Raw genomic sequence first — 22,886 nt, forward strand, 5'->3', positions numbered from 1 at the left:
AGGCAGAGAAACAGGCTCCCTGCAGGAGCTCGATGAAAGGACTCAATCCCAGGATCCTGGGATCATGCCCTGAACTAAAGACACACTCAACCACTGAGCCACCCAGGTGTCCCCAGATTGGTTGCTTTCAACTTTACAACTCCCTGTAACAAGGAATCCACCTGCAACCCACCAAGCCACTTCACCCTCCCTGAACAAAAACTAAATTGATAACAAATATCTAGCATTGAGTTTTTTTTCCCAAACGTTATGTAAAAGGTATGGTATAAAGTCATTCAGGAATTTGCTCTTTTCACTCAACATTAAGATTCTCAGATATACCCACAGCTCCCAGACATTCATTCTGACTTCCATTGAATAGATGAAATATGTTCTTCTCTTCCTCCACTAACAAGACCCTTGATGTGGCCAACGCTGGGCAACAAGGTCACTGTGTATGTCCTGCTGTTAATTCTTGAAGGTGAAATGACTGGATCTTTTTTTTTAAATATTTTATTCATTCATTCATTCATTCATTCATTCATTCATTCATTCATTCATTCATAGAGACACAGAGAGAGAGGCAGAGACCCAGGCAGAGGGAGAAGCAGGCTCCATGCAGGGAGCCCCGACGTGGGACTCGATCCCGGATCTCCAGGATCATACCCCGGGCCGATGGCAGCACTAAACCACTGCGCCTCTGCCCCCGACCACTCCCCATCCGCTTCATCAGCTACACTCTTTACACTCCCACTAGCTGTGGATGCTTCCTATTTCCCACCAACGCTTACTATAATTAGACTGTTACATTTTTATCAAGTTAATGGGCATGAAATTATCTTATTGTTGCTTTAGTTTGTATTTCTCAGACTTCTAGTGTAGGTAAGCCCTGTAAATTATGAAAGCACATCCTTTACCTGCTTTAAAAAATTAGGTTATGTTGGGGCACCTGGTTGGCTCAGTCAGAAGAGGATGCAACCCTTCAATAATATAAACACATACATAAATACATTAAAAAGGTAAAAAATAAAAATCAGGTTGTTTCCTTAACAATTTGTAGGTCTTACTTTGCTTTTTGTTGTTTTTTGCAGGTCTTTATTTTGGATATCAATTCTTTGTTAGTTGTAACTTACCCCTATAGTTTTGTTTTTATTTTTTTTAGTATTGTTCATTGGACACATTTTTTCGACATTTAAAAAAAAAAAAAGAAAAATAGGGCACCTGGGTGGTTCAGTGGTTGAGCATCTGTCTTTGGCTCAGATGTGATCCTGGGTCCTGGAATTGAGTCCTGCATAGGGCTCCTGGCTGATCAAGAGCCTGCCTCTCTCTCTCTCTCTCTGGGACTTTCATGAATAAATAAAATCTATATATAAAAAAATAAAATAAAATAAAAATAAATAAAAAAAATAAAAATAAATAAAAATTAAAAAAAAAAACTGTATGCATTTGACCATATATACATCCTGGTTGGCTGGGTGTGCTGCCTATGACAGCCTCACTCCCAGATTCTGGCCATCTTCCATTAGAATATTGTCTGTGGCTGTGGGAGGGGCCAGAGCTCTGCAATGAAACAGCTTGGCTAGGAAGTGGCAGCATATCACCACTGCTCACACCCCATTGGGAAGAACTATTGTCACAAGGAGGCCAGAAAAGGCAATCAGCACCTTTCATTTAACCTAAGTTTTCAATGTAGTCAGATGTACTGATTGTTTTTTTTACCTGTTGCCTGTACCTTCTCATATTCACATATCATAAAACTTACCTAGTTATAAAACCATCACCATTATCTAATTCCAGAATATTTCCATCATCCCCCAAGAAAACCCCAGGAGGATGCTGGTAATGTGGGAAGGCTATCTATGTAAGCAGGGGGAGGCGATCTCTATACCTTCCTCTCAAATAAAAAATGTTTTACAGGGGCATCTAGGGCAGTCGGTTGAGCTTCTCACATCCACATCGGCTTGGGTCCTGGATCAGCCCTGAGTTCAGTGGGAAGACTGCCTGTTCCTTCCCTCTGCCCCTCCTCAGCCCCCACTTGTAATCTTTCTCCCTCCCTCAAATAAAATCTTTTAAAAAAGAATGTTTTACAAGGGTACCTGGCTGGCTCAGAGGGTGGAGCACACAACTCTTGATCTCAGGGTTCTAGGTTGGAGGCCCACATTGGCAGGAGAGATTACCTACATGAAATCTTAAAAAACAAAAAAAAACGTGTCTTGAGAGCCTGGGGTGGTTCAGTTGGTTAAGTATTTGCCTTTGGCTCAGGTGGTGATCTCAGGTCCTGGGGTCTAGCCCCACATCTGGTTCCATCAGGCTCCCTGCTCCAAGGAGAGCCTGCTTCTCCCTTTGCCCCTCCCTCTCTCATGAATAAATAAAAATCTTTAAAGAAAAAAATAGGGTCTTAAAAAACAAACCCATAGCAGTCACTGCCATTCACCCACAAACTCCCAGCGCCCAGCAACTAGTGATGTGCTTTGTCTATTGGCCTACTTTGGTTATGTCATGTAGATGAAATCATGCCTGGTTGGCTACTCTCACATCTTCCTGGTTCATCCACGCAATATCAGTACTTCATCTCTTTGTATGGCTGAGTAATATTCCACCGGGAGGATATACATTTTGTTTATGCAGTCATCAGGTCCCATTTGGCTTGCTTCCACTTTTTGGCTCTTATGTTACCATAAACATTCACATACTGGTTTCTGTGTGGACAAGTCTTTGATTCTCTCAAATATACACCTAGGAGTGGCATTGCCGAGTCCTGCTCAACACTTTGAGACAATCTGCCAGATGGGTCCCAAAGTATTTTTACCACCTTACAATCTCATCGGTAGCGTATGTGGGTTCCGATGTGATAGCTGGCTGTTCACGTTCCGGAAGGGCTGGCCTAATGGCCAGCTGCACAGGAAGGCAGTTACCCTCAAGAGGTTTGGGTCTTTCCAAGCTCGCCTCATTCACTGGAAGAGACTGAAGGCACTAGGTAGGGCGCATGCCTAAAGATGAGGTCTTGATTTGTTCCAGAGCTTTCCTGCTCTGCCACTTCCCTCAGAAATAGGTCCTTCCTCATCTTTTTAGCAGGTCTTTCCTGGGTCTTTCAGAGGATTAAGATTCTTTCCCTTTTTGTTAAAAAAAAGTGCAACCATCCAGCTTTTTACATTTGAGAGTGTCTCCCACAGTGTTCAGTTAAAGGTAAGGGGGAAGGATATGAGGGACCTGGAAATGGAAAACAACAGGTACTGGGCTCACTCCCAGCTTGAGTCTTCAGGAAACTGTTGCTCACAATGTGTCACGATTTCAAAACTGAAGGTATCAATGTGGCAAACAAAACAAAAAACACTTTAAATGCTCACTGCCAACACAGGATCTAGTGAAGGAAAGCACATTAGGTTCCCTATACTGGGTGCTGCTGCTGGTTGGCACTTAAACAAGCTGGTTTCTGTACTGGAGGGTACTACTTACCCCCGTTAGAACCCCTGTGAAGGCTCATCACGGCAGGAAAGGGACATGGGACAGGAGGAAAGCTATGGAAGCCGGTGCACTGCTCACCTCTGTCCAAAGATCCAACTGATGCTGTTTGAGACACAGACACAGGGTGAGGAAGGTTGGGGGGACACTTGGCTCCAATGAAAAATGATAAATGATGTCTTCCAGTAAGAAATGCTAGTAGCAACCACTTTTTTAGAAACCTTGCATGGACCCAATAGGCACATCCACTGGAATACAACCTCTGGACCATCCTCCTCACAGACTGCCTTTCCCCGGAGCACAATACACACAAACCTCTTTTATTCTAGATTAAAAAGGATCACACAGACACAGATTTCCATGGAAAAACCCTCTTGTTTATTTGATTAAACAAAAATAAAATAAGCTGCATAGGAACAATTTTAAAGTCCAAAGAGACACCAACTTTGTTTTAAGGCTGCAGTAGCTGATACAGCATCTCCTTGCTACCTTCTCCAGCCTTCTCTGTGGACCACAGTGATACATTCAGAAGCCTTGTTAGCTAACACACGAGTTTTCAAACACTTTCCCATTGGTTCTTCACCTGCTCATTGCCTGTCATGCCTGCACAGCCTGCAGGATAACATATAAGATTTAAAAGTAAAAATTCAGAGGGTGGAAAAACCCACTTTCAAACAAAAACCCACTTTAAAGATGTGGGGGAAAGTCTTTGCTTCCCCATTCTTCACTAACTGATGGGGTCTGCACCACCACTGCAATGCCCATTTTTAAAAAGTGTCAAAAGGCAGTCAGCACCCCCAGATGAGCTTGCAGGAGCTTCTGTGGCCTGGACAGTTACTCTGGTGGTGCATATTCCTTACTCCTTACATCAGGTCTGCCTTGGACCAATTAAAAAAAAATTTTTTTTAAAGGCTTAACTTAGTCATTCTAACATCTGGCAACATGCCCATGTTAATCTCTCCAATTCTGCATTTACCTTTCCCACAAAACAAAAACAAGTCGTGTTCTACACTTAAAAAAATTATTTTGCTGACTGGGCATGACAGCTAATGGACAGTATTAAGCAAGATTCATTTAAAAAAAAAAAAAAAACTACCCTCCCACCCACCCAATTATAACTAACATGCTACTTAAAAATAACATCCCTTACCCACAACCCACCCTCTCACCTGCATTGATTTTAGGGGAAAAGAATGGGGGTAAAAAAGGAAAGAAACCTTACCACCCTAAAAACAAGAACACCCCAGAAATGTGAAAAATCTTCCTCTGAAGAAAAACTACACAGACTGCTAGAAACATAAAGAACTATTCCAGAGCTGGTTAAAGAAAGTAAACACTTTGCTACACACGTTAACATTCAGTCAGTGTGCTCCAAGACAGAGCCTTAAGAAAAATACTACCTGAGCTTGTAAGTTAATACAATCATTAAAAGGAGGTCTAAGACCATGTGGATACACAAAACTTTTAGAACCATTACTGGTTAAATGATGGATGGAAAACATCCCACCAGGCTGGCTTGTTAACCCGTAAGATCAGTTTTAAAAAATAGACATCACTGAGGTACTGCTTCACCATGACATTTTAAACCCAATCTGCAATCATTACAGTGGTCTTAGGACCCCTCTCGTCCAACCAAAACAAAAAAGAACCAGGGGAATAAGAGAGGCAATACAGTATATCATGGTAATGTGCTTCAACTTCATCAAGTATTTAATTAAGAAAAACAAAAAAAAAGTAAAGAACAACCCGTCAACATGTTACCTTTGGTAGAAAAAAAAAACACACAAAACAAAAGAGCAACACACACTTCACCAGTCACTGCTCAGTAAGGTAGTGACTGTTGCAATGTCATGGTGATGAACATCCTGCTGGGTCCGGGAAAAGGTACAGATACAATCAAAGTCTAAAGGATTCTTATTCCCTTCAAATATTTGATGTTTCCAAAAACTAGACACTCAGAATTGCTCTGAAAAGGGTAAATTTGCAGGCATTCAAAATACAGATAAAATATTTTTCTCTTGAAGAGGAAAAAGAGACCTAAAGGTCTTTCTTTGCAGGTAAAGTCCTCAAATAGGTCAGATGAACCAGTAGTTTTATAATACTGAACAACAAGGTAAAGGTGTGCATAATTCCTAGTGGGGTGGAAAGGTCAGTTTGGTTAAGGAATCCTTGGGATTTAGGACTACATTTGCCTGAGTACAGGAATATTTGGTTTCAAAGTATCTTTTTCAAGGTCAATCAAATGTTTCTCCTGAGAGAACAGTTCTGCATTTATAAAAAGCATTTTCTTCTAGAGGTAGCTTCCCACTCCCCCACCCATGCCACACCCTGTGGATTAATACTATGCTTTTCAGAGACCCATTAGATGCTAACATGAGGTAGATGACTTTCGCCAAAAGTGAGGTAGAAACTAAACAAAAGTAAGTGGTGTGGTGTGGAATGCTATGTGTGTCCTGTGCCCCTGGCCTGCAGGAAGCCAGAGAGCTAAAGCCCCAGGAAGTCCTGGCTCTAGGGTGTCATCACATGCGACGAAGTACAGGAGAGTTTGACTTTTATACAGCCCCAGACTGTTGGGATAATCAATGAGTGACGTTTTTAAATAAATACCCTAAATACTTTTTGGCACCACTGGATTTTTGTTTTTAAACAGAAAAACAAGCCTATAACTTTGGCATATCTTCCGCTATCTACCAGAACACAGCAATTGTAGAATCTTCCAAAAGAGGAAGCCAACACATATACAAACAGTATTCTGCTCCTTCAAGCCTAAAAAGACTTCCCTCCTCAATTATTAAGCTTTGGCTTAACTAGAATAAAACACACTGAGCCAATCTCAAGACATTCTCTTAAAGCTCCATCACAAAGTGCCTTAAATCTGGCAACTTTTTTGGCCCAACACACAATTTAGATTCTGTTTATGGTACCCCTGTAGGTGTTTCCCCCAAATAAGTTAGACTTAAAAGGGCATCTATCAATCAAAGAGTTAGTGCACTTGGGTATTGCCTGGGCCACTGGGCTCCAGCCAACTCAACTCATGTGCCACCTGCCAGCCAACATAAAGCACAGGTTTCTGAGACAGCATTACTTCTTGGGACCAAATTTGCAGAGTAGTGATTTACCAAACAAACAAACAAACAAAAAAACTAGCACTTTTGAAACGTTAACTCAGTCAACCAAAAGTGGTTTTTATCTGCGTGTTATTCAGATCTCCTTTAGTCATCTCATACCCAAACTTACAAATCCAAACCCAATTGGCATCTCCAAACATAAACTGACCTCATACACCCAACGCCACCCTGCCACCTGACCAGACCAGACATGCATGGGGACTTTGTCTGAATACCTCATTTACTTGACAAAAAGTTTATACTCCCCCCTTGCAGCACCTACAAACTTGTCTTTTCACCGTGTTCAAGACTCCCCTCCTCGACCCAATTCCTACCTACCCTAGCATCACCTCCTAACAGGCAGGAGATATCCAGTTGAAAACCCCACTCACACCAGACTTCCAAATGTTGGCTTTCCCCATCTTTCTTTGATTTGGAGCATTCCACATGGTACAATAAACACACTCCAAAGTGCTTCGGACCAATCCATGTGGGTCAGGAGTCAACCATGGGCAGCCAGAGGTACCTAATGTTTTAAAAACAAAAGCTTCTCAAGAGTGTGACCATGTTTGTCAAATGGCAGTTTGGGTGCTGAAAGGGGAGGAGACGTACCAGCACTGAGGGGAAAGAGGCAGCTTCCTACACCTACACACTCCTATCGGGGGAGGACCTTCCAGCTTAGAGCCCGCAAACTTGTCTATTAAGACCTGATCATTTCAGTCACATGTGGAATCTCTGGCTTTACAACCAAATCCACAGACAAATGTTACCTACACAATTTTACATTACCGCTATTCACCAGGAAAATTTCTCACTCAGGTCCCACGATGCCCCCACATAGGGGGACACTGGGAAGGCGGGAGAATCAAAGGTAGTGACTATCAGAAGTAAGTCATCTCAGGTTGCTGAGAACATTTTTGAGAATTTCCAAGTTTCACATCAATAAAATTTTGTAGTATTTAAAACCAGTTGTCTTTGGTGTTTCCAGGGTGGTTTGCTGGGGGATGGGGTGGGGGGTGGGGGAGTGGGGCAAAGAGGAGGGTCAGCACCAAGTCATTTCCAAAATAAAAAGTGGTTAATTACACAAACTGTTCACCAAAGAACTTAGAACCTAGAGGCAAATACAAGGCAACTGAATAAGAGTGGGGGAAGGATTCAATCTTAAATGCTTCAATACAAGAAAGAGTGGTTCTACAAAACAAGATTTCCTGCCTCCTTCTCGCCCTGGAACACAGCAGGTGGAGGCAGCAACTTCACTACTTTCCAATTTTTTGATCGTTAATTGCATGCGGTTCTCCATTACGAAATGAGTTTTTCCCATTTTGGTCATTCAGAAATAAAGCAAAGGGGAAGACACAGGGTACCTCCCATCCTTCAAGGGCTGGACGGGAGAACAAATCTGATTGACTTACTACACGGCCCCCATCATCTCCTTTTCTTCTGGGATGACAAAAACAAATTCCTCCGTGTGTTACTTTATTCTGTTCACTTAAGACTAAACATCTCTATTGCAAGGGGTATTTCTCTTAAATACAGAAACAGAAACTGATGTGTCCTGTCTTTGTTTCAACAAGAGGTTTCCCTAGAAGCCGTGATCATTGAGCACCTCTCTCCGGAGGAGTGCTACTCTGGAATCTGGTTCTTACTCAGTTATCTGGGGGAGTCAGGGACCTATATAGCTTATCACAATCAAAGGTATCAGCTATACCTACTTTCTGCCTGTAAGACAGATAATGCCCAGAAGCACAAGGCTTTGTACCCAAGTCCAGCTCACTACAAACCAACCCTGTAAAGTGACAGATGCCAGCCCAGTTCTGCAGCGAGAGCCTGGCTTTAATTTTCATTCTTTGGTACCGAGACAGAGGTATACATCCTACATTTGGGGTTGGGGCAATTTGGTTTACAAATCTTTTACATTCAAAGGCATTTGGGGGGAAAAAGCTCACATTAACCATGAGGTCCTACTGCTTGGCTCGGAGCAGAGTAGCAGACTACTCTGTAAAAGTGACCCGAGCGGAGAGTGTGCAGGGATGGGCTGTTCTTATTATCACTTTCAAAAATTCTATTTTCCCTGAACTTCCAAAGCAGGAAAAAAATTGTGCTTTTAAAGTAAAAGTTCATTTCTTTGCCTACTCTTCTGAGAAAAAGAAATACCTAGCATTAACAGAATAACATTCAAGCTGGGGTCGGGGACTGACCTCTGCCCTCCTGCAGATTTTGAGGGTAGCCAGTGTCTTTCTCATGCTCTCTGCAGATTACCTCGGCACATGCGTGCCCGCCCTCACTCAAGTCCACAGGCCAGGCAAGTCTGACACCCTCTTTTTGAGAATGAGGTTGGTTTTATTCTTCCTTCCACTGAACTTTATAACCAATGACAAACTAAGAATACTTAACTTTTGAGAATACTTTTAATCAAAAATCCTAAGCTACATCTATTTTTTAGAAACCAAAGTGTGAAAAGAAAAGTCCCTTTTGGGTGGTGGTGTATAATCTTCAGCTTTACTATTTTGGTGTAAGATGGCTCAGTACACGCGCGCGCGCGCGCACACACACACACACACACACACACCATCCTTAAAAGAAGCAAAGATTACATACCCTAAAACATCAATAGTCTGCTTTTCTTGGCTAGCAAGCCACAGCCACATCCACATCTTCTAAGAATAAGAAAAGATGCTGAACAGGATGATAAACACACTGAGGTATTAAAGGAGAACACAAAAAAGTTCTCTGTGGCAGCATTAAAAAGGGGGGGGGGGGGAAGATTTCCTAAAAAGATCAAGATAACAACACAATCTAATCCAATAAACAGTATTCTCCAGAACACAAATACTCTATCATTCAGCATTTTAAATCTTATTTTTCCACATTTTATAGTTTTTCTTTTTTTTCTTTTTTTACTTAGTAGTTCTTTCATGTTTCCTTGGCTCAATCTACAGAACAAAACCCATGCCACACATCCAGTGCCCCCCCCCCCCCAGCCAAAGACGCCAGGCTTGTGCATATCACGCCCCACAAAGGGTCTGAGGGGACCGTGAACTCCAGAGTGCGGGTGGGGAGGAGGGCAGAGGGCCTGCTGGAGAAGGAAATGTAAAGATTTATGAGGTAGATAGAAATTATCACATCACAGGCTCAGTCCCTGCAGAAAAGATAAGTACATTCATCTGTAAAAAAATAAAGATGAGGTAGGACTCAAGCAATGTTGTACTCTTCTTGTTCTCTTTAAACAAAAGAAAAAAAGAAATTTCCCTGAGACTGTTTCTTCTTTGAAATTCAAAAGGGGGGGGGAGGGGGGGAGGAAGGGAGAGAGGGTGGGGGAGAGAGAGAGAGAGATGCATGCACACACGCACGCCCCAAACACAGAAGCCTAGAGAACGTGATTAGAAAATGAGGATCCGATTGTTGCCAAAGTCCACCACCACGATCATGCCATCGGGGGTGACAGCGATGCCAGAGGGCCGGTCCATCTGCCCAAAGCCACTGCCCTGGGTGCCAAACTTGCACAGGAAGCTGCCATTTGACTCGAACATCTGCACCCGGTGGTTCCTGGAATCGGCCACAATGATGCGCCCCTCCTGGTCCACGGCCACACCCTGTGGGCGCAGGAACTGCCCGTTGCCAGTGCCCTCAGAGCCCAGGAAGCGCGCAGACTGGCAATCAGGGTGGATGACCAGGAGCCGGTGGTTGTTGAAGTCGGTGACCACCAAGTGGCCCTCATGGTTGAAGGCCACACCCCGGGGGGAGTCAAAGTGCTTCCAGAGTGCTCCCTCGAAGCCATACTTATTCAGGAAGACACCGTCAGGCCCAAAAAGCTGGATCCGGTGGTTACGGGTGTCAGAGACCAGGATCTTGCCCTCAGAGTTCACCGCCACATCCCAAGGGTAGTTGAACTGCCCATTTTTGGTTCCTTTCTCACCAAACTTGAGCAGGAACTGGCCCTCGAACGTGAAGACTTGGATGCGATGATTGTCCTTGTCGGCCACCACGATCCTGCGGGAGGTGTCGCAGGCCACGCCGGCTGGCCGGTCGAATTGCCCAGGCCGGGAGCCCAGGGTGCCGAATTTGTGGTGGAAGGTGCCACATGGCTTGAACACTTGGATGCGGTTGTTGCTGCGGTCGGCCACTACAATATAGCCTTCCTTGTCCACACTCACGCCCCAGGGCCGGCAGAGCTTGCCGTCACTGTCGCCCTCGCTGCCAAAACTTAGGCCCGGGAGCCCGATGCCCACATAACTGCGACCCGACTTGACCACCACCTTGAAGGGGCTGTTCTCGATGTGCTGGTTGCACATGGTGACCGACACCAGGTGCTCACCCTCCAACTGCGGCCGGTAGCTGACCACGTAAGTCCCATTCTGCTGATCGCTCACCTCGGCACCAAACAGGTTGCCATCAGGGCCCAGGACCACTGCTGACATCAGGTCACCTCCTGAGAGACGAGGCTCCCCATCGTGGTCATAGCCAATAACAGTGAAGGAGGCCACCTTCCCCTGGAGGGCTCGCTTGAGGCCATCACCTGTGGCCTTGGTTAGCGGTGCAAAGGCCCCGCTGCTGACGAAGCCAAAGGACTTGATGGCTAGGTACAGTGCCTGGTCGGGGGGCGTGAACATGACGCGGTCATCCTCTTGGGGCTGCAGGAAGCTACGCACGGTCTTCAGCTCCTGCACCTGGGCCAGCATGCGGTCCCGGGCCAGCAGGACATCCAGCGCCCGCCCTTCCTCCAGGACCTGCTGGACAGCGCTGATGGTGCTCTCAAGCTTGTTTAGGCTTTGCCGTAGCTTTTCCACCTGCAGGTAGAGGGACTTGGCTTTCACCTGGCGGATCTTCTCTACCTGTAGGGAGAGAAGACAGAGGCTTTGAAGCCAGCAAAACAAAACAAAACAAAACAAAAAACGCCACTACACCATCTATCATGGATCACAGGAAGTTGCCCTTAGACCCATGCTGAAAAGGTGGAGGCTAGGGCTCCAGAAACAACTATTCCGTGCTCTTCAAAATGGCAAAAATCCAAGGGCAATGGGAGCCTGAGGAACTACACCTAATACAAGAGGTGACTGCTAAAAGAACCAGTATTTGCAGAGCAGGACCGTGGACTGGGGGGACACTGATGGACAGTGCTGGTGCACAGTGACCAGGCACAGAGGGATCAGACACCAGCATGGAATCAAGATTGGATTTCCTGCTTTTGAGGAACTGTGATGATGGAAGAGAATACCCTTGCTGAGAGCAAATAAACACAGAAGTGTTGAGGGCTAAAGAGGCATCCGGTCTCCAACACGTCACCTTACTCTCCCCAGAATCACATCACATACAAGAGTAGACACAGAGAGAAGGATGAAAAGGGGGCAAAATGCAAATAATCAGCAAATCTGAGTGAAGGATCTATGTACCCCTTTTACCATTCCTTTCACTTAGAAACAAAATAGAAAAGCTAAGAATGAGCACCTCCTCAGCACCTGCTGTTTAGAGCACCTGCTCTTGTGCCAGGCACTGAAGGCACAAAATGACCAGTACAGAATATGGTCCTTGCCCTCACCAGCAGGACTTGCCCATGGACGAGAGCACAGGCCAGTCTTGCGTCCCGCCCAAGGGCTGAATTCTCAGCACGACTACAGAGCCTGCCATCTCTTCCTATTCTCCTTTGCTCCACCACCCCTACCTTGAGCCCCCACCAAGACAGAGACAAAGAAGAGACAGAGAGAGAGATGTGGGGAGGGGGGAGAGAGAAAAGACAGTGCGTGGAGAGAGCGAAGGGATTTGTTGAGATCCTAATTCAAGGTTACAACCTGTACCTCTCCACCCTGCCACACATCCCATCTTCATCTTCTCTGTCCTTCTGTCTTCACAGGGAGCCTAAGCCTCAGTCCCCAAATATGGATATAGTAAGTCTTTGGAAACCATTGGCTTGTATAATTTCCAGAGGGGCTCTCAATATCTAAATTGCTGTAATATATAAACATAAATTGTGACCTGCTAAGATAATTCCTGTTTCTGAGGTTCTCAAACCACACTGCTCTTAGAAATGTGGGATTTTGTCTGACCAATGAAACAGAGCCACTTCTCCATTCTTAAGTATTAAAACTGTACAAGTCCTTCAATTCTAAGTGAGTTCTCCTGTGAAGAGGATAAATGAGTCACCCAGCTGATTTGTGTCATTTTGTAGAGAGAACCAGGACTTCTGAGAGTTCTACTAGTCAGAATGCTACAGAAAGTCTATTTCAGAATAAGGCCCCACTGTTGGGGAGGCCTGGGTTTCAGTTAGACTTTTCCCCTGGGAAGGGGGGTGATGATGTGAGTTTTGACCCACCCATGCTTTTCTGTCCACTCTAGAAGCAGGACCCATGTGGGGACAGATCAAAGAGAAGCTTTGTCCTTTGGTTTTGCATTGGGCCAAACCTCTGGGCTTTGGTTTGGATTCCTCAGCCAGGTGGTTGCAGCGAGTCCCACTAGGGAGCCAACTCCACTAGAAACCTGTAAGCCACAAGCATGAAGAAGTCCATCTAGATACACAAAATGGGTCACCTGGCACTCAAGTGTCTTCAAGTAATGGGGAATGCAAGAAAATAAGATGTGTAACAAGGAGGTGGCAGGGCAGAAACAGGCAGGAAAGCTTTGCTGCGGGGGCAGAAAAGTCAGTAAAACAGAGTGGGACTCCCATAGGTTTTGAGCTAAGGTACCATAATAAAAATTAAAGACAAATGGGACTCAGGTGTTCAGAAGGAGTAAGCTTATTTTAGAGGATATCTGAGAATGAGTTTTTGGAAATGAAGTAAAAACAAAAGTATATTACACAAAGAGACCAACTCTTCTAAATTTGCTTCTCCAAGACTAAAAACTTGCTTTCCAAGCCTTCTGAAAGAGAAGTGCCTTTGGGAGAGGACAGGAGTCGGCCTCACAGGAGGGAGGGTACCTAAGGTGAGATCTGCAGGAACTCCTATGCACAAAGGCCTTTTCATCAGCAAATCCAGAAGAGCAAGTTTGTGGCAGAGTGCACCGGAGAGCTCTCAGGTTGCATGAAGTGGGCCTCTTTCAGTTATAAGTAACATTCGTGGGTGGCATGAGCCTGGCAGACCACGGGGGCATGTGAATGTCTGGAAGTCATGCCATGCCATGTCCACAAAGGTGCCTGCCTAAAATAAGTGCTGAATTAAATCCTAAGACTTTCTACGCAAGGATTCTTCTCTTCTTGTCAAAAGGCAACTGAGCATATTTCTTGAGGTCAGCAGAGGCAGAAAGCAATTATTTATGAGCTAACTAAATGGAAAAATGCAATGAAAAACCCAACATAGCCTTCCCGAAACTGAGATCCCACCTCTACCTTCACATAGTTTAGAGGATTAAAACGAGCATTCACACACTTAAGTGCACCCTTTAAGTCAGCTATGTATAAAGTCTTATGCATTAAGAGAATGTAATTATATAGCTGAATTCACTTGATACACTGGTCCCTTCATAGGCACATGCTCCCCTCCCCTCTTTCTGAGGAGGGGGGGATGGGAAGATCAGAGAAGAAAATGTTGGGACAAGGACTTGGGTGGGGAAAGCCCACCTACCAGCTGATTTTTACATGTACAGCAAACCAGCGCACTAGGCACTCTTTCCTGCCACACCAGAAGAAAGGGTGCTCACTTGCTGCCCTCTCAAGTGGGAAGCTGTTTTTCAAGGGATCAGAAAGTGCAAAATAAGGCAGGACACCCAAAATAAGGATACTTCCTAGCAGCCTGCTTTCATACCAACTGTCTCAATCATGCTCTCATGTTTCCTTCAGTGTGTGCAACATAAAATCTGAGGTTTCTTCCAGTCCTGGGTACCTGACTACTTCTGAGAAGGGTTCTTGTGGCTGTAGTGCTCAGGTGGCATCCACAATGTTATAGGGATCCCTGCACCTGCTGCCAACCAGCTTTACATGTAAAATCTCCAAGTGTTCTAAAGTTAGACATTAGAATCCAGCTAATTAGTATTAGCTGCAGTTCACTGAAAAAGTGCTGGCTAGACCAAGAGGCCCAGGTGGGGGTGGGCAAGCTCCTGTTACCTTCCATAGCAGCTCACACTCCCGCTCCTCCAGGGCTTTCTTGTGCCTTGCAGTCACAGCTTTGACCTCCGACTGTACCACCTTTGCCTTCATCTCCACCTGCTCCGCCACAGTCTGGGCCTGCTCGATGCTCAGCTGAAAATCAAGAACAAGCTCATGCCATTAGAAGGACTTCCACTCCTCATGCAAAACATTTAAGTCTACTTGTTTCAAATCCAAAAAACTAACACCCTGAGCCCCTAGACCACTTGATCCACTTCCTTGGAAAGAAAGCGGGCACATAGGGAGAGAATGGCATCTGTTGGACATGTAACTGAAGGAGTTGCTGGCAAGTGCTGTGTTTCTTTGTATGGGAAATGGCACCTACACAGTGAATGTCAGGACTATTAAGAGCTGCTCTGACACAGTGAAACCAGTGTAGTTGGGATCAATGTGAAATGTACCACTCCCAGCACACGAGCCACTTCCCACAGACTTTTCTGGCCTTACTTGTGGCCTGGGAAACCCCTGCAGGCTGGCACAGCGCTCATGTCAAGGTGCAGAACAGCTGCAGGCCAGCAGTTAGCCACCATGTTCCTGTCAAGTCATTACCAACTCAGCTCTTTCCAGCCAGCACCTGCCCCAAGCAACACTGGGGATACTGTCTGAGCCGCCAAAGAAACCACACGTGCCCTGTGGTCAGCTTGCCAGACTCTCTACGCACCACCACACACCCTACCCTTTACCACCAGCCCTAGGTAAATCAGCCAGTTTAATCGGAAGTATTCTTGTTCATAAAAAATTAATCAAGACAGAAGGCCCAGTGTTGTCATTAATATTAGATGATGTGTCTTGAAAAGCCACAAGGATTTCTTTGATATACTGAGGTATTAAATCAGGGATTCCAAACTGCTGGTGGTCCAACAGGTCTTAGGGTATATGCTCCAAACCAGGAGGTGCCTAGAGAAGCACAAAGGGTTTGAAACCTGGTTTGAGATCAAGAATCGCTCACGGGTGACCACCACCAAGTGTGCCCTGGACTAAGGTTTTCCAGCATGTGGAGCACATCTACAACTGAGGCTGTCCAGTCCTCCTAGGAATCAGGCTTCAAACCCTACCTCCACATCCTTTTATCTGCAAGACCTCAGTCAAGTGCCAGGACTTCTGCAATCTTGGCCAATGGGAGAAGATAGGATAATAGATGGAAGACCTAACCTAGCTCCTGTCATACAGGTACAGTCATGTACCTAGGCCTACTCACACTTCCTGACCCATTTTGCTTGTGATAAAATACATAGAACTAAAATGTACAGTTACTGACATTTAGCACATTCCACCCAGCTCCCAAAAACTTCCATCACTGAAAGGAAGCTTCCATACCCATTAGGCAGGCCTTCTCCATCTCCCCTCCCTCTCCTCCATTGCAATCATAATGGTTTCTATTCTGGGTATTTCACAGAAATGGAATCAGACAATACACTGGCAGCCTTATTTGTATATGAATATGGCTATGACTCGTTTAGCCACTTACAACTGGGAGGCTCCTCACCCCCTTAATTCTCTCAGTGTAGAGGACACGCCAATGGTACAAAAGTCACATCCACATCGCAGGTTCCCCCTCATCACCCATGGTTGCCATAGCTAAGTGCTTATGATATTCTCTGCCCCATCCCTGTGAATACAGGTGTTGCATGGACTGATCTGGAAGGCTCATAGACTATCCGTGGGCTGGAATGCCTTCTCTTCCAAATTCACCTGAAATGCTAATCCCAGCTTAGATGCCACTTCCTGAAACTGGCAATGAAGGACACCTTCCCATGTTTCTGTTCACCTTTACTACCCAACCCCAAGTGTCATTACACATCCAACTATTGGGGGAGTGGGGGGCACAGGGTTAGGTATATATAGTTCATGATACTTAGCCACTGCTGTAGCAGAAATAATCTCTATATATTTTACACTTGCTCACTTCTACAGCCATAAACATTTATCAAAGCAGTTGTTAACTATATTGTTTTAAACACGGTCTCCCCCAAATTCAGGCTGACTAGTCAAGAGCAGGTCATACCAGATAGTGCAAGTCCTAAATCCAATGACTAAAAATCACGTAAGGTCACATGGAGACAGGCATGTGAAGGGAAGATGGAGGCAGAAATTAGGACTGATGTAGCTAACAAGCCAAGGAAAACCAAGGATTGCTGGAAAAGGCACAGAAAGATTCTTCCCTACAGCCTTCAGAGAGCACAGCCCTGCTGACAGCTTGCTTTGGACTTTTAATACACTAAATTATATGAGAATAAATTCCTATTAAGTCACCAGATTATAGTAATTTATCAGCCCTAGGAAACAGTAGCCAACAAACTGAAGCAGATGGAAATACCAAATTACCCAAAGATAATAATAATAAAAAAAAAAATCTGATCAATCAGTGGATGAATCTAAGCACCTATCCTAATAGACTTGGCAGATTTCAAATGTCTCAGGCAGTCAGGATTGATTTAGAAAACAGGAAAAATCTCATTAGACATATACACAGAGAGGATTTAACGTAGAAAAATGTGGTTGAACAGGAAGTGGAAAACTGCCAGGGCAAAGGGCACTCGCAAGATGAAAGACGGACAGTGCCTGCCATGAACAGCAACCACCCTTGGGCCAGGAGGACACAGAGAAGAGAGGAGGGGTTACAAGTAGAGACTAGGGGTCCATGCCCAGCTCATTCTGGAAGCGGCTGAAGCTGCAAACTGGAACTAATCTCTGCTGCTGGGGTGAAAAAAAAATGCTGCTGCTAAGAACAGGAAGCCAAACGAAGAAGGAAGTCCCCTTTCCCAACTTCCGGATATGTGGTTTGAAGTGCTGCAGCCCAGCACCACGTGTGAAAGGGTCGGTTATAATGGAGAGCATAGAAGAAGTGACCCACACATGCTGTCTTCAGATGTGCTGGTAGTAATTAGCACTAGCTGATGTCCAAGTCAATACATGACCAAGGCAACCAAGACTTCGTCCACGTATTTCTTAGATTACTCAATGGAAAACACAGGCGGCAAATGCTTTCTATTTATATTGATGCTATATTATATATCGAATGAACTGCTTCTCTGTAAATACCAGAAGAAATCAAAGCAACAGGCCTACATTCCTGCAGGGCAAGAACAGGCAGGAGGGTACAGTGACCACCCCCTTGTGTAGCAAGAGGGTCTACACAGCGAATGTCTGTCTATTTACCTCTCTCCCTCCAGTCTCCTCGCCAGGCCTGCTCCCTCGTGTTTCCTGCCAGGTCCCTAGCAGGTCGTTGGGTCTGGAATTCCTGTTCTGCGACAAGAAGGGTTTCTTGCATTTTTTAATCAGGTAGAAGGGGTACAAAGCCCTTACTGTGATTTGAGGGATCCCCAAGTGTGCAGGGTTAGGATCATTCCTCAAGTTAGGAGTCATAAGAGCCCTATGTGTGGAGACAAAAAAATAAAGCTTTCTTTTCATACGCAGTCAGGTACTGCATTCCAAGATGTATAGACTGGGACCTGCTTAACTAGTTCCCATTATCTAAACAGGGCATTTGAGGGAACCCAGAGGTAGGTGGGGTGGGAAAACAACAGCAGCTTAAAAATGCCGGGTAAATCTCAAAACAGAAACACAATTTGAAATAGAGAGAAAATTTAAAAACTACCCACCCAATAAGCATGGGGCTTGAGAAAAAAAATAGAAGTCATCTTTTAGATGCTAATGCTGTGTGCCAGCTGAGCACTGAGTGCTGGCCACTGAGTACAGAGGAAGCAGAGGCCACCTGGGTTTCACAGGGAAGAGTATAGAAAGTGATGAATGATGTCTGCTTGTGAAAACTGCGGTGGCCAGATGACTGGTGTTGAATACCAGTACGGATAGGGACACACAGGTTGGCTTAGTCCGTTAAGCATCTGACTTCAGCTCAGGTCATTTTCTTTGGGTCCCGGCATGGAGCCATGCATTCAGCTACCCACTCAGTGGGCAGTCTGCTTATCCCTCTCCCTCTGCACCTACTCCTGCTCATGCTCTCTTAAATAAATAAAATCTTTAGAAAAAGAAAAGAAAATGTCCTGATAGAAGATGACAGAATGCAAATGTCACTCAAAATCTCACAGACCACAAAACCACGTATGCAAACTACTGTAGTTCACACTAAAATATAATTTTATCACACTTAATACCCTGAAACTATGATTTATCTTAAAAGTGTCAATGGGCTTTTCCCTCTGCTAAGTGTATATAAAATAAATGTACATATTGCAATCAATGGTGTCTTATGTGTGATAAAGAAATACAGTAATTGGGACGCCTGGGTGCTCAGCGGTTGAGCATCTGCTTTTGGCTCAGGACGTGATCCCGGAGTTCTGGGATCAAGTCCTGCATTGGACTCCCTGCATGGCACCTGCTTCTCCCTCTGCTTAGGTCTCTGCCTCGCTCTGTGGGTCTCTCATGAATAAATGAAATCTAAAAAAGAAATATAGTAAATGAAAAATCAAGGCACTCTTCGCATGGGCAGCAACTATATTGTTGGTCCTAATTATGGGTATCTCCCCCACCCCAGATCAGTGCACCTTAGGAAATCCTCTAATTACGTTAAGTGGCCAAAATGTTGTACTTCCAAGAAGACTCAAAGTGAAAGTAACAAGATGTTTTCAAAAGCAATAAAAATGAGTAGTCATGCTGAAAACATTTATGAGGTACACTACATCTTTCAGGCTTCCTTTGTTGTAGGTAGCTCTAGACCCTCACCAGGATCAATTCTTTTTACAGGAGTAAACAGAAGTAATTGGGAGAATTTACATTTGGGTGCTTTTTTTCTGGAACTGAGTCTTTCAAGCTAAATATACACAATAGTGAGTCTTGTAGTCATAACTTAGGAACTGTAGTTCATAGTAAACTGTACATTGGAAAGTTATAATTTAATAATGAATAAATGTCCCTGGTTGAAGAAAGGGACTGGAGGTCCCGAAAGTATTTTCTAAACAAAAGCTAGTTAAAGGAAATGAAAACATACAAATCCCAAGTTGTACTGAGTTCAGATATATTGTAAAAGGTCACTGATACTCAAGGAAGGTGGTGTAAAGTTTCTAAGAACTTATATCTGCCTGCAGATTTGGTCTGGCGAGTGTCCTTTAATTTTGGGATTATGTCCACGCATTTTCATCTGGTCCAAAGGAAGCTCCAATCTGTGCTACCCAAGCACGGTGCCCAAGGAGAAATGAAGGATGCCAGGCCAATCAAGAGCCCTTCCCTGAAATTTTACAAATGGAGGTTCCAACCTCTCCCTCCACCCCAAAAGAGGAAAGGAGAGGAAAAAGGAAAATCCTTCCCTGAGGAAGGCTTGCTTGAACAATGCAAGACTGAAGAGATATCCATGTATGCCCATCATGTTCAATAGCAAGAATGAGGTCACCATGGAGAGAGGCAGAGTTAAGTGACAGAGTACTGGCATCAGGGTCTGAGTCCCTGGACACCTGAAGCCTGATCCATCTATATTCTCCTACCCAGTCACCTGAGACTATTCATCTCCTTTCATTCAACCACCAAGCATCCTAATTAAGAGAGCATGGGGGAAACGTTAATTAGGTCATGGCATATTAAAGTTCTTCAACCATTTTTCTTCACCTTTGCATACATTTATGTGTGAATGTACAAGAAGGGAGGGTAAGTGGGAACTGCGACCCCAAATGAGAGGTAACCATCAGTTTTGGATTCAAACCGCAATTCCTCTACTCATTGTTAGTGTGACTTCTGGAGGGTTACCTAACCTCTTTTAAGCAAAGTTTTGCAAAATGGAAAGAATGACACCCAAACCCCAGGCATTATTTACAGAAAATGCCTGTTGCAATGTGCTCAGTAGACAGGGACTTTTATTTTTTTTATTTTATTTTTTTTATTTTTTTTAAATTTTTATTTATTTATGATAGTCAGAGAGAGAGAGAGAGAGAGAGAGAAGCAGAGACATAGGCAGAGGGAGAAGCAGGCTCCATGCACCGGGAGCCCGACGTGGGATTCGATCCTGGGTCTCCAGGATCGCGCCCTGGGCCAAAGGCAGGCGTTAAACCGCTGCGTCACCCAGGGATCCCTAGACAGGGACTTTTAATTCTTGCTGATGAAAAGAGAAGGCCTATGGTTAAGTTAATGAGATCTGGGATCTCAGGCACAGCAACTAAATTTTGTGCTTCCATTTCCCTATCTGTAAAAGTAATTTCTAATAAAAACAATGTCTTCTTGATCTACTTCCTGGGCTGGTTTACATTAATTCATATAAAATAGGCATTCTCCGCATTCCTCATGGCAAGGAGTTCCTGCAGGTTATGTGGTCAACAAGTGATCACACAAAAAAAGTCTGGGAACCAAAGTAGTGCAGAAAGTCTAAAAAGTAACTTACATTTTCATTTACAAAACTTTAAAAAATTATACTTAGTCATCAACTCAGCACTCCTAATTTTTAAAAAAAATATATTATTTATTTTTTCATGAGCGACAGTGAGAGAGAGAGAGAGAGAGAGAGAGAGAGAGAGAGAGGCAGAGACACAGGCAGAGGGAGAAGCAGGCTTCATGCAGGGAGCCCGACACAGGACTCAATCCTGGGTCTCCAGGATCCCACCCTGGGCTGAAGGCAGCGCTAAATGGCTGAGCCACCAGGGCTGCCCAGCACTCCTAACTTTTTGCTAAATGGTACAGTATCACTCTTGTTTAACATGAAGAGTTTTTTTTAACCAGGTAAACAACTTATGTTCAATAAGGGACTCGTCACCCTTATCATTACTATTTACTTTATACTAATATCAGATGAAAAGTAACAGAAAGGTCTATCTTATTTAAGGCTATAATGAACATGGATAAAAACTCCCCTGCAAATGGCTAAAATAAATACCACAGGAAAACAACGCTGGTTAAGATGTGGAGAAAAGAAGGGGAACCCTCTTAAACTGTTGGTGGGAATGCAAGCTGGTGTAGTCACTCTGGAAAACTGTATGAAGGTTCCTCAAAAAGTTAAAAATAGGGGGGCTTGGGTGGCTCCGTGGTCTGCCTTTGGGTCAGGGTGTGATCCTAGGATCAGGATCAAGTCCCACTCAGGCTCCTTGCATGGAGCCTGCTTCTCCCTCTGCCTAGGTCTCTGCCTCTCTTTCTGGGTCTCTCATGAATAAATAAATAAAATCTTTAAAAAAAACTTTTTAAAAAGTTAAAAATAGAACTGACCTATGATCCAATAATCCAATACTAGGAATTTACCTAAAAGACAGAAAAATACAGAGGGTACACATGAACCCTGAGGTATATAGCTGCATTATCAACAATAGCCAAATATGGAAAGAGCCCAAATGTCCACCAACTAATGAATGGATAAAAGGGGTGTGTGTGTGTGTGTGTGTGTGTGTGTGTAATGGAATATCACTCAGCTATCAAAAATAATGAAATCTGGCCACATTCAACAATACAGATGGAGCTAGAGTATATCATGTTAAGTGAAATAAGTCAAAGAAAGACAAATATTGTATGACTTCCACTTAAATGTGGAATTTAACAAAACAGATGAACATAAAGGGGAAAAGGCAAATCAAAAAATACTTTTTTCAATACAGATTTTTAAGATTTATTTACTTACTATTTGTTTGACACAAGAGACAGAGCATAAGCATGGGAGCAGCACAGGGAGAAGGAGAATCAGACACCCCGCTGATCAGGGAGACTGATGCAGGGCTGCACCCCAGGACCCTGAGATCATGACCTGAGCCAAAGGCAGATACCTAACCAACTTAGCCATCCAGGCACCGAAGAAACAGACTCACAGAGAACAAACTGAGGGTTGCTGAAGGGAGGTGGCTAAGAGGATGGGCTAGATGGGTGATTAAGGAGAGCACTTGTGGTGAGCACTGGGTGTTGTACGTTAAGTGATGAATCACTGAATCCTAAACCTGAAAATAGTACTATACTGTATGTTAAACTGGAACTTAAAAACTTGGAAGGAAAAACAAACAAAACTCCCCCTTGCAACTGATGTGGAAGACTGGATTTGGGCCAATGGATATAAGTGTTGTGCAAGCCATCTGGGAATACTCAATAAAAGGTGGGAGAATGCCTGTTTCCTTTCAATGGTCCAGAATATAGATGTGCTATCTTGTGTTCCATCAGCCATTTGTGGCTAAGGGATGAATGTTAACACCTCGGTATGTGGGGGAAAGCTGAAGGACTCTCCAATGACTATCACTGTCTCCAAAGTTTTTTAAACTAGAGAGATTAAAACTATGGGTACTAAAGGTATCACATTTGGGAGCAGAGTGAAGGCCGTTACTCATGGCTAAATTCATTTCCTACTTGATTAA

The 22,886-nt window shown here is 44.3% G+C and overlaps 1 protein-coding gene across 1 annotated transcript in view; it reads right to left on the bottom strand.

Annotated features, from left to right (window-relative positions):
• Positions 1-4,620: 4,620 nt before the first annotated feature.
• The window catches only part of TRIM71 (tripartite motif containing 71), a 72,116-nt gene continuing 53,850 nt past the window's right edge, over positions 4,621-22,886 (bottom strand). The window contains exons 3-4 of the mRNA XM_041733671.1: positions 14,581-14,715; positions 4,621-11,380 (exon numbers count right to left, since the gene is read on the bottom strand). Coding sequence (XP_041589605.1) covers positions 9,929-11,380; positions 14,581-14,715 — 1,587 coding nt within the window. The 3' untranslated portion in view covers positions 4,621-9,928. The remainder of the gene's footprint in view (positions 11,381-14,580; positions 14,716-22,886) is intronic.

This window comes from Vulpes lagopus, chromosome 19 (assembly GCF_018345385.1).
Source record: "Vulpes lagopus strain Blue_001 chromosome 19, ASM1834538v1, whole genome shotgun sequence".
NCBI lineage: Eukaryota > Metazoa > Chordata > Mammalia > Carnivora > Canidae > Vulpes > Vulpes lagopus.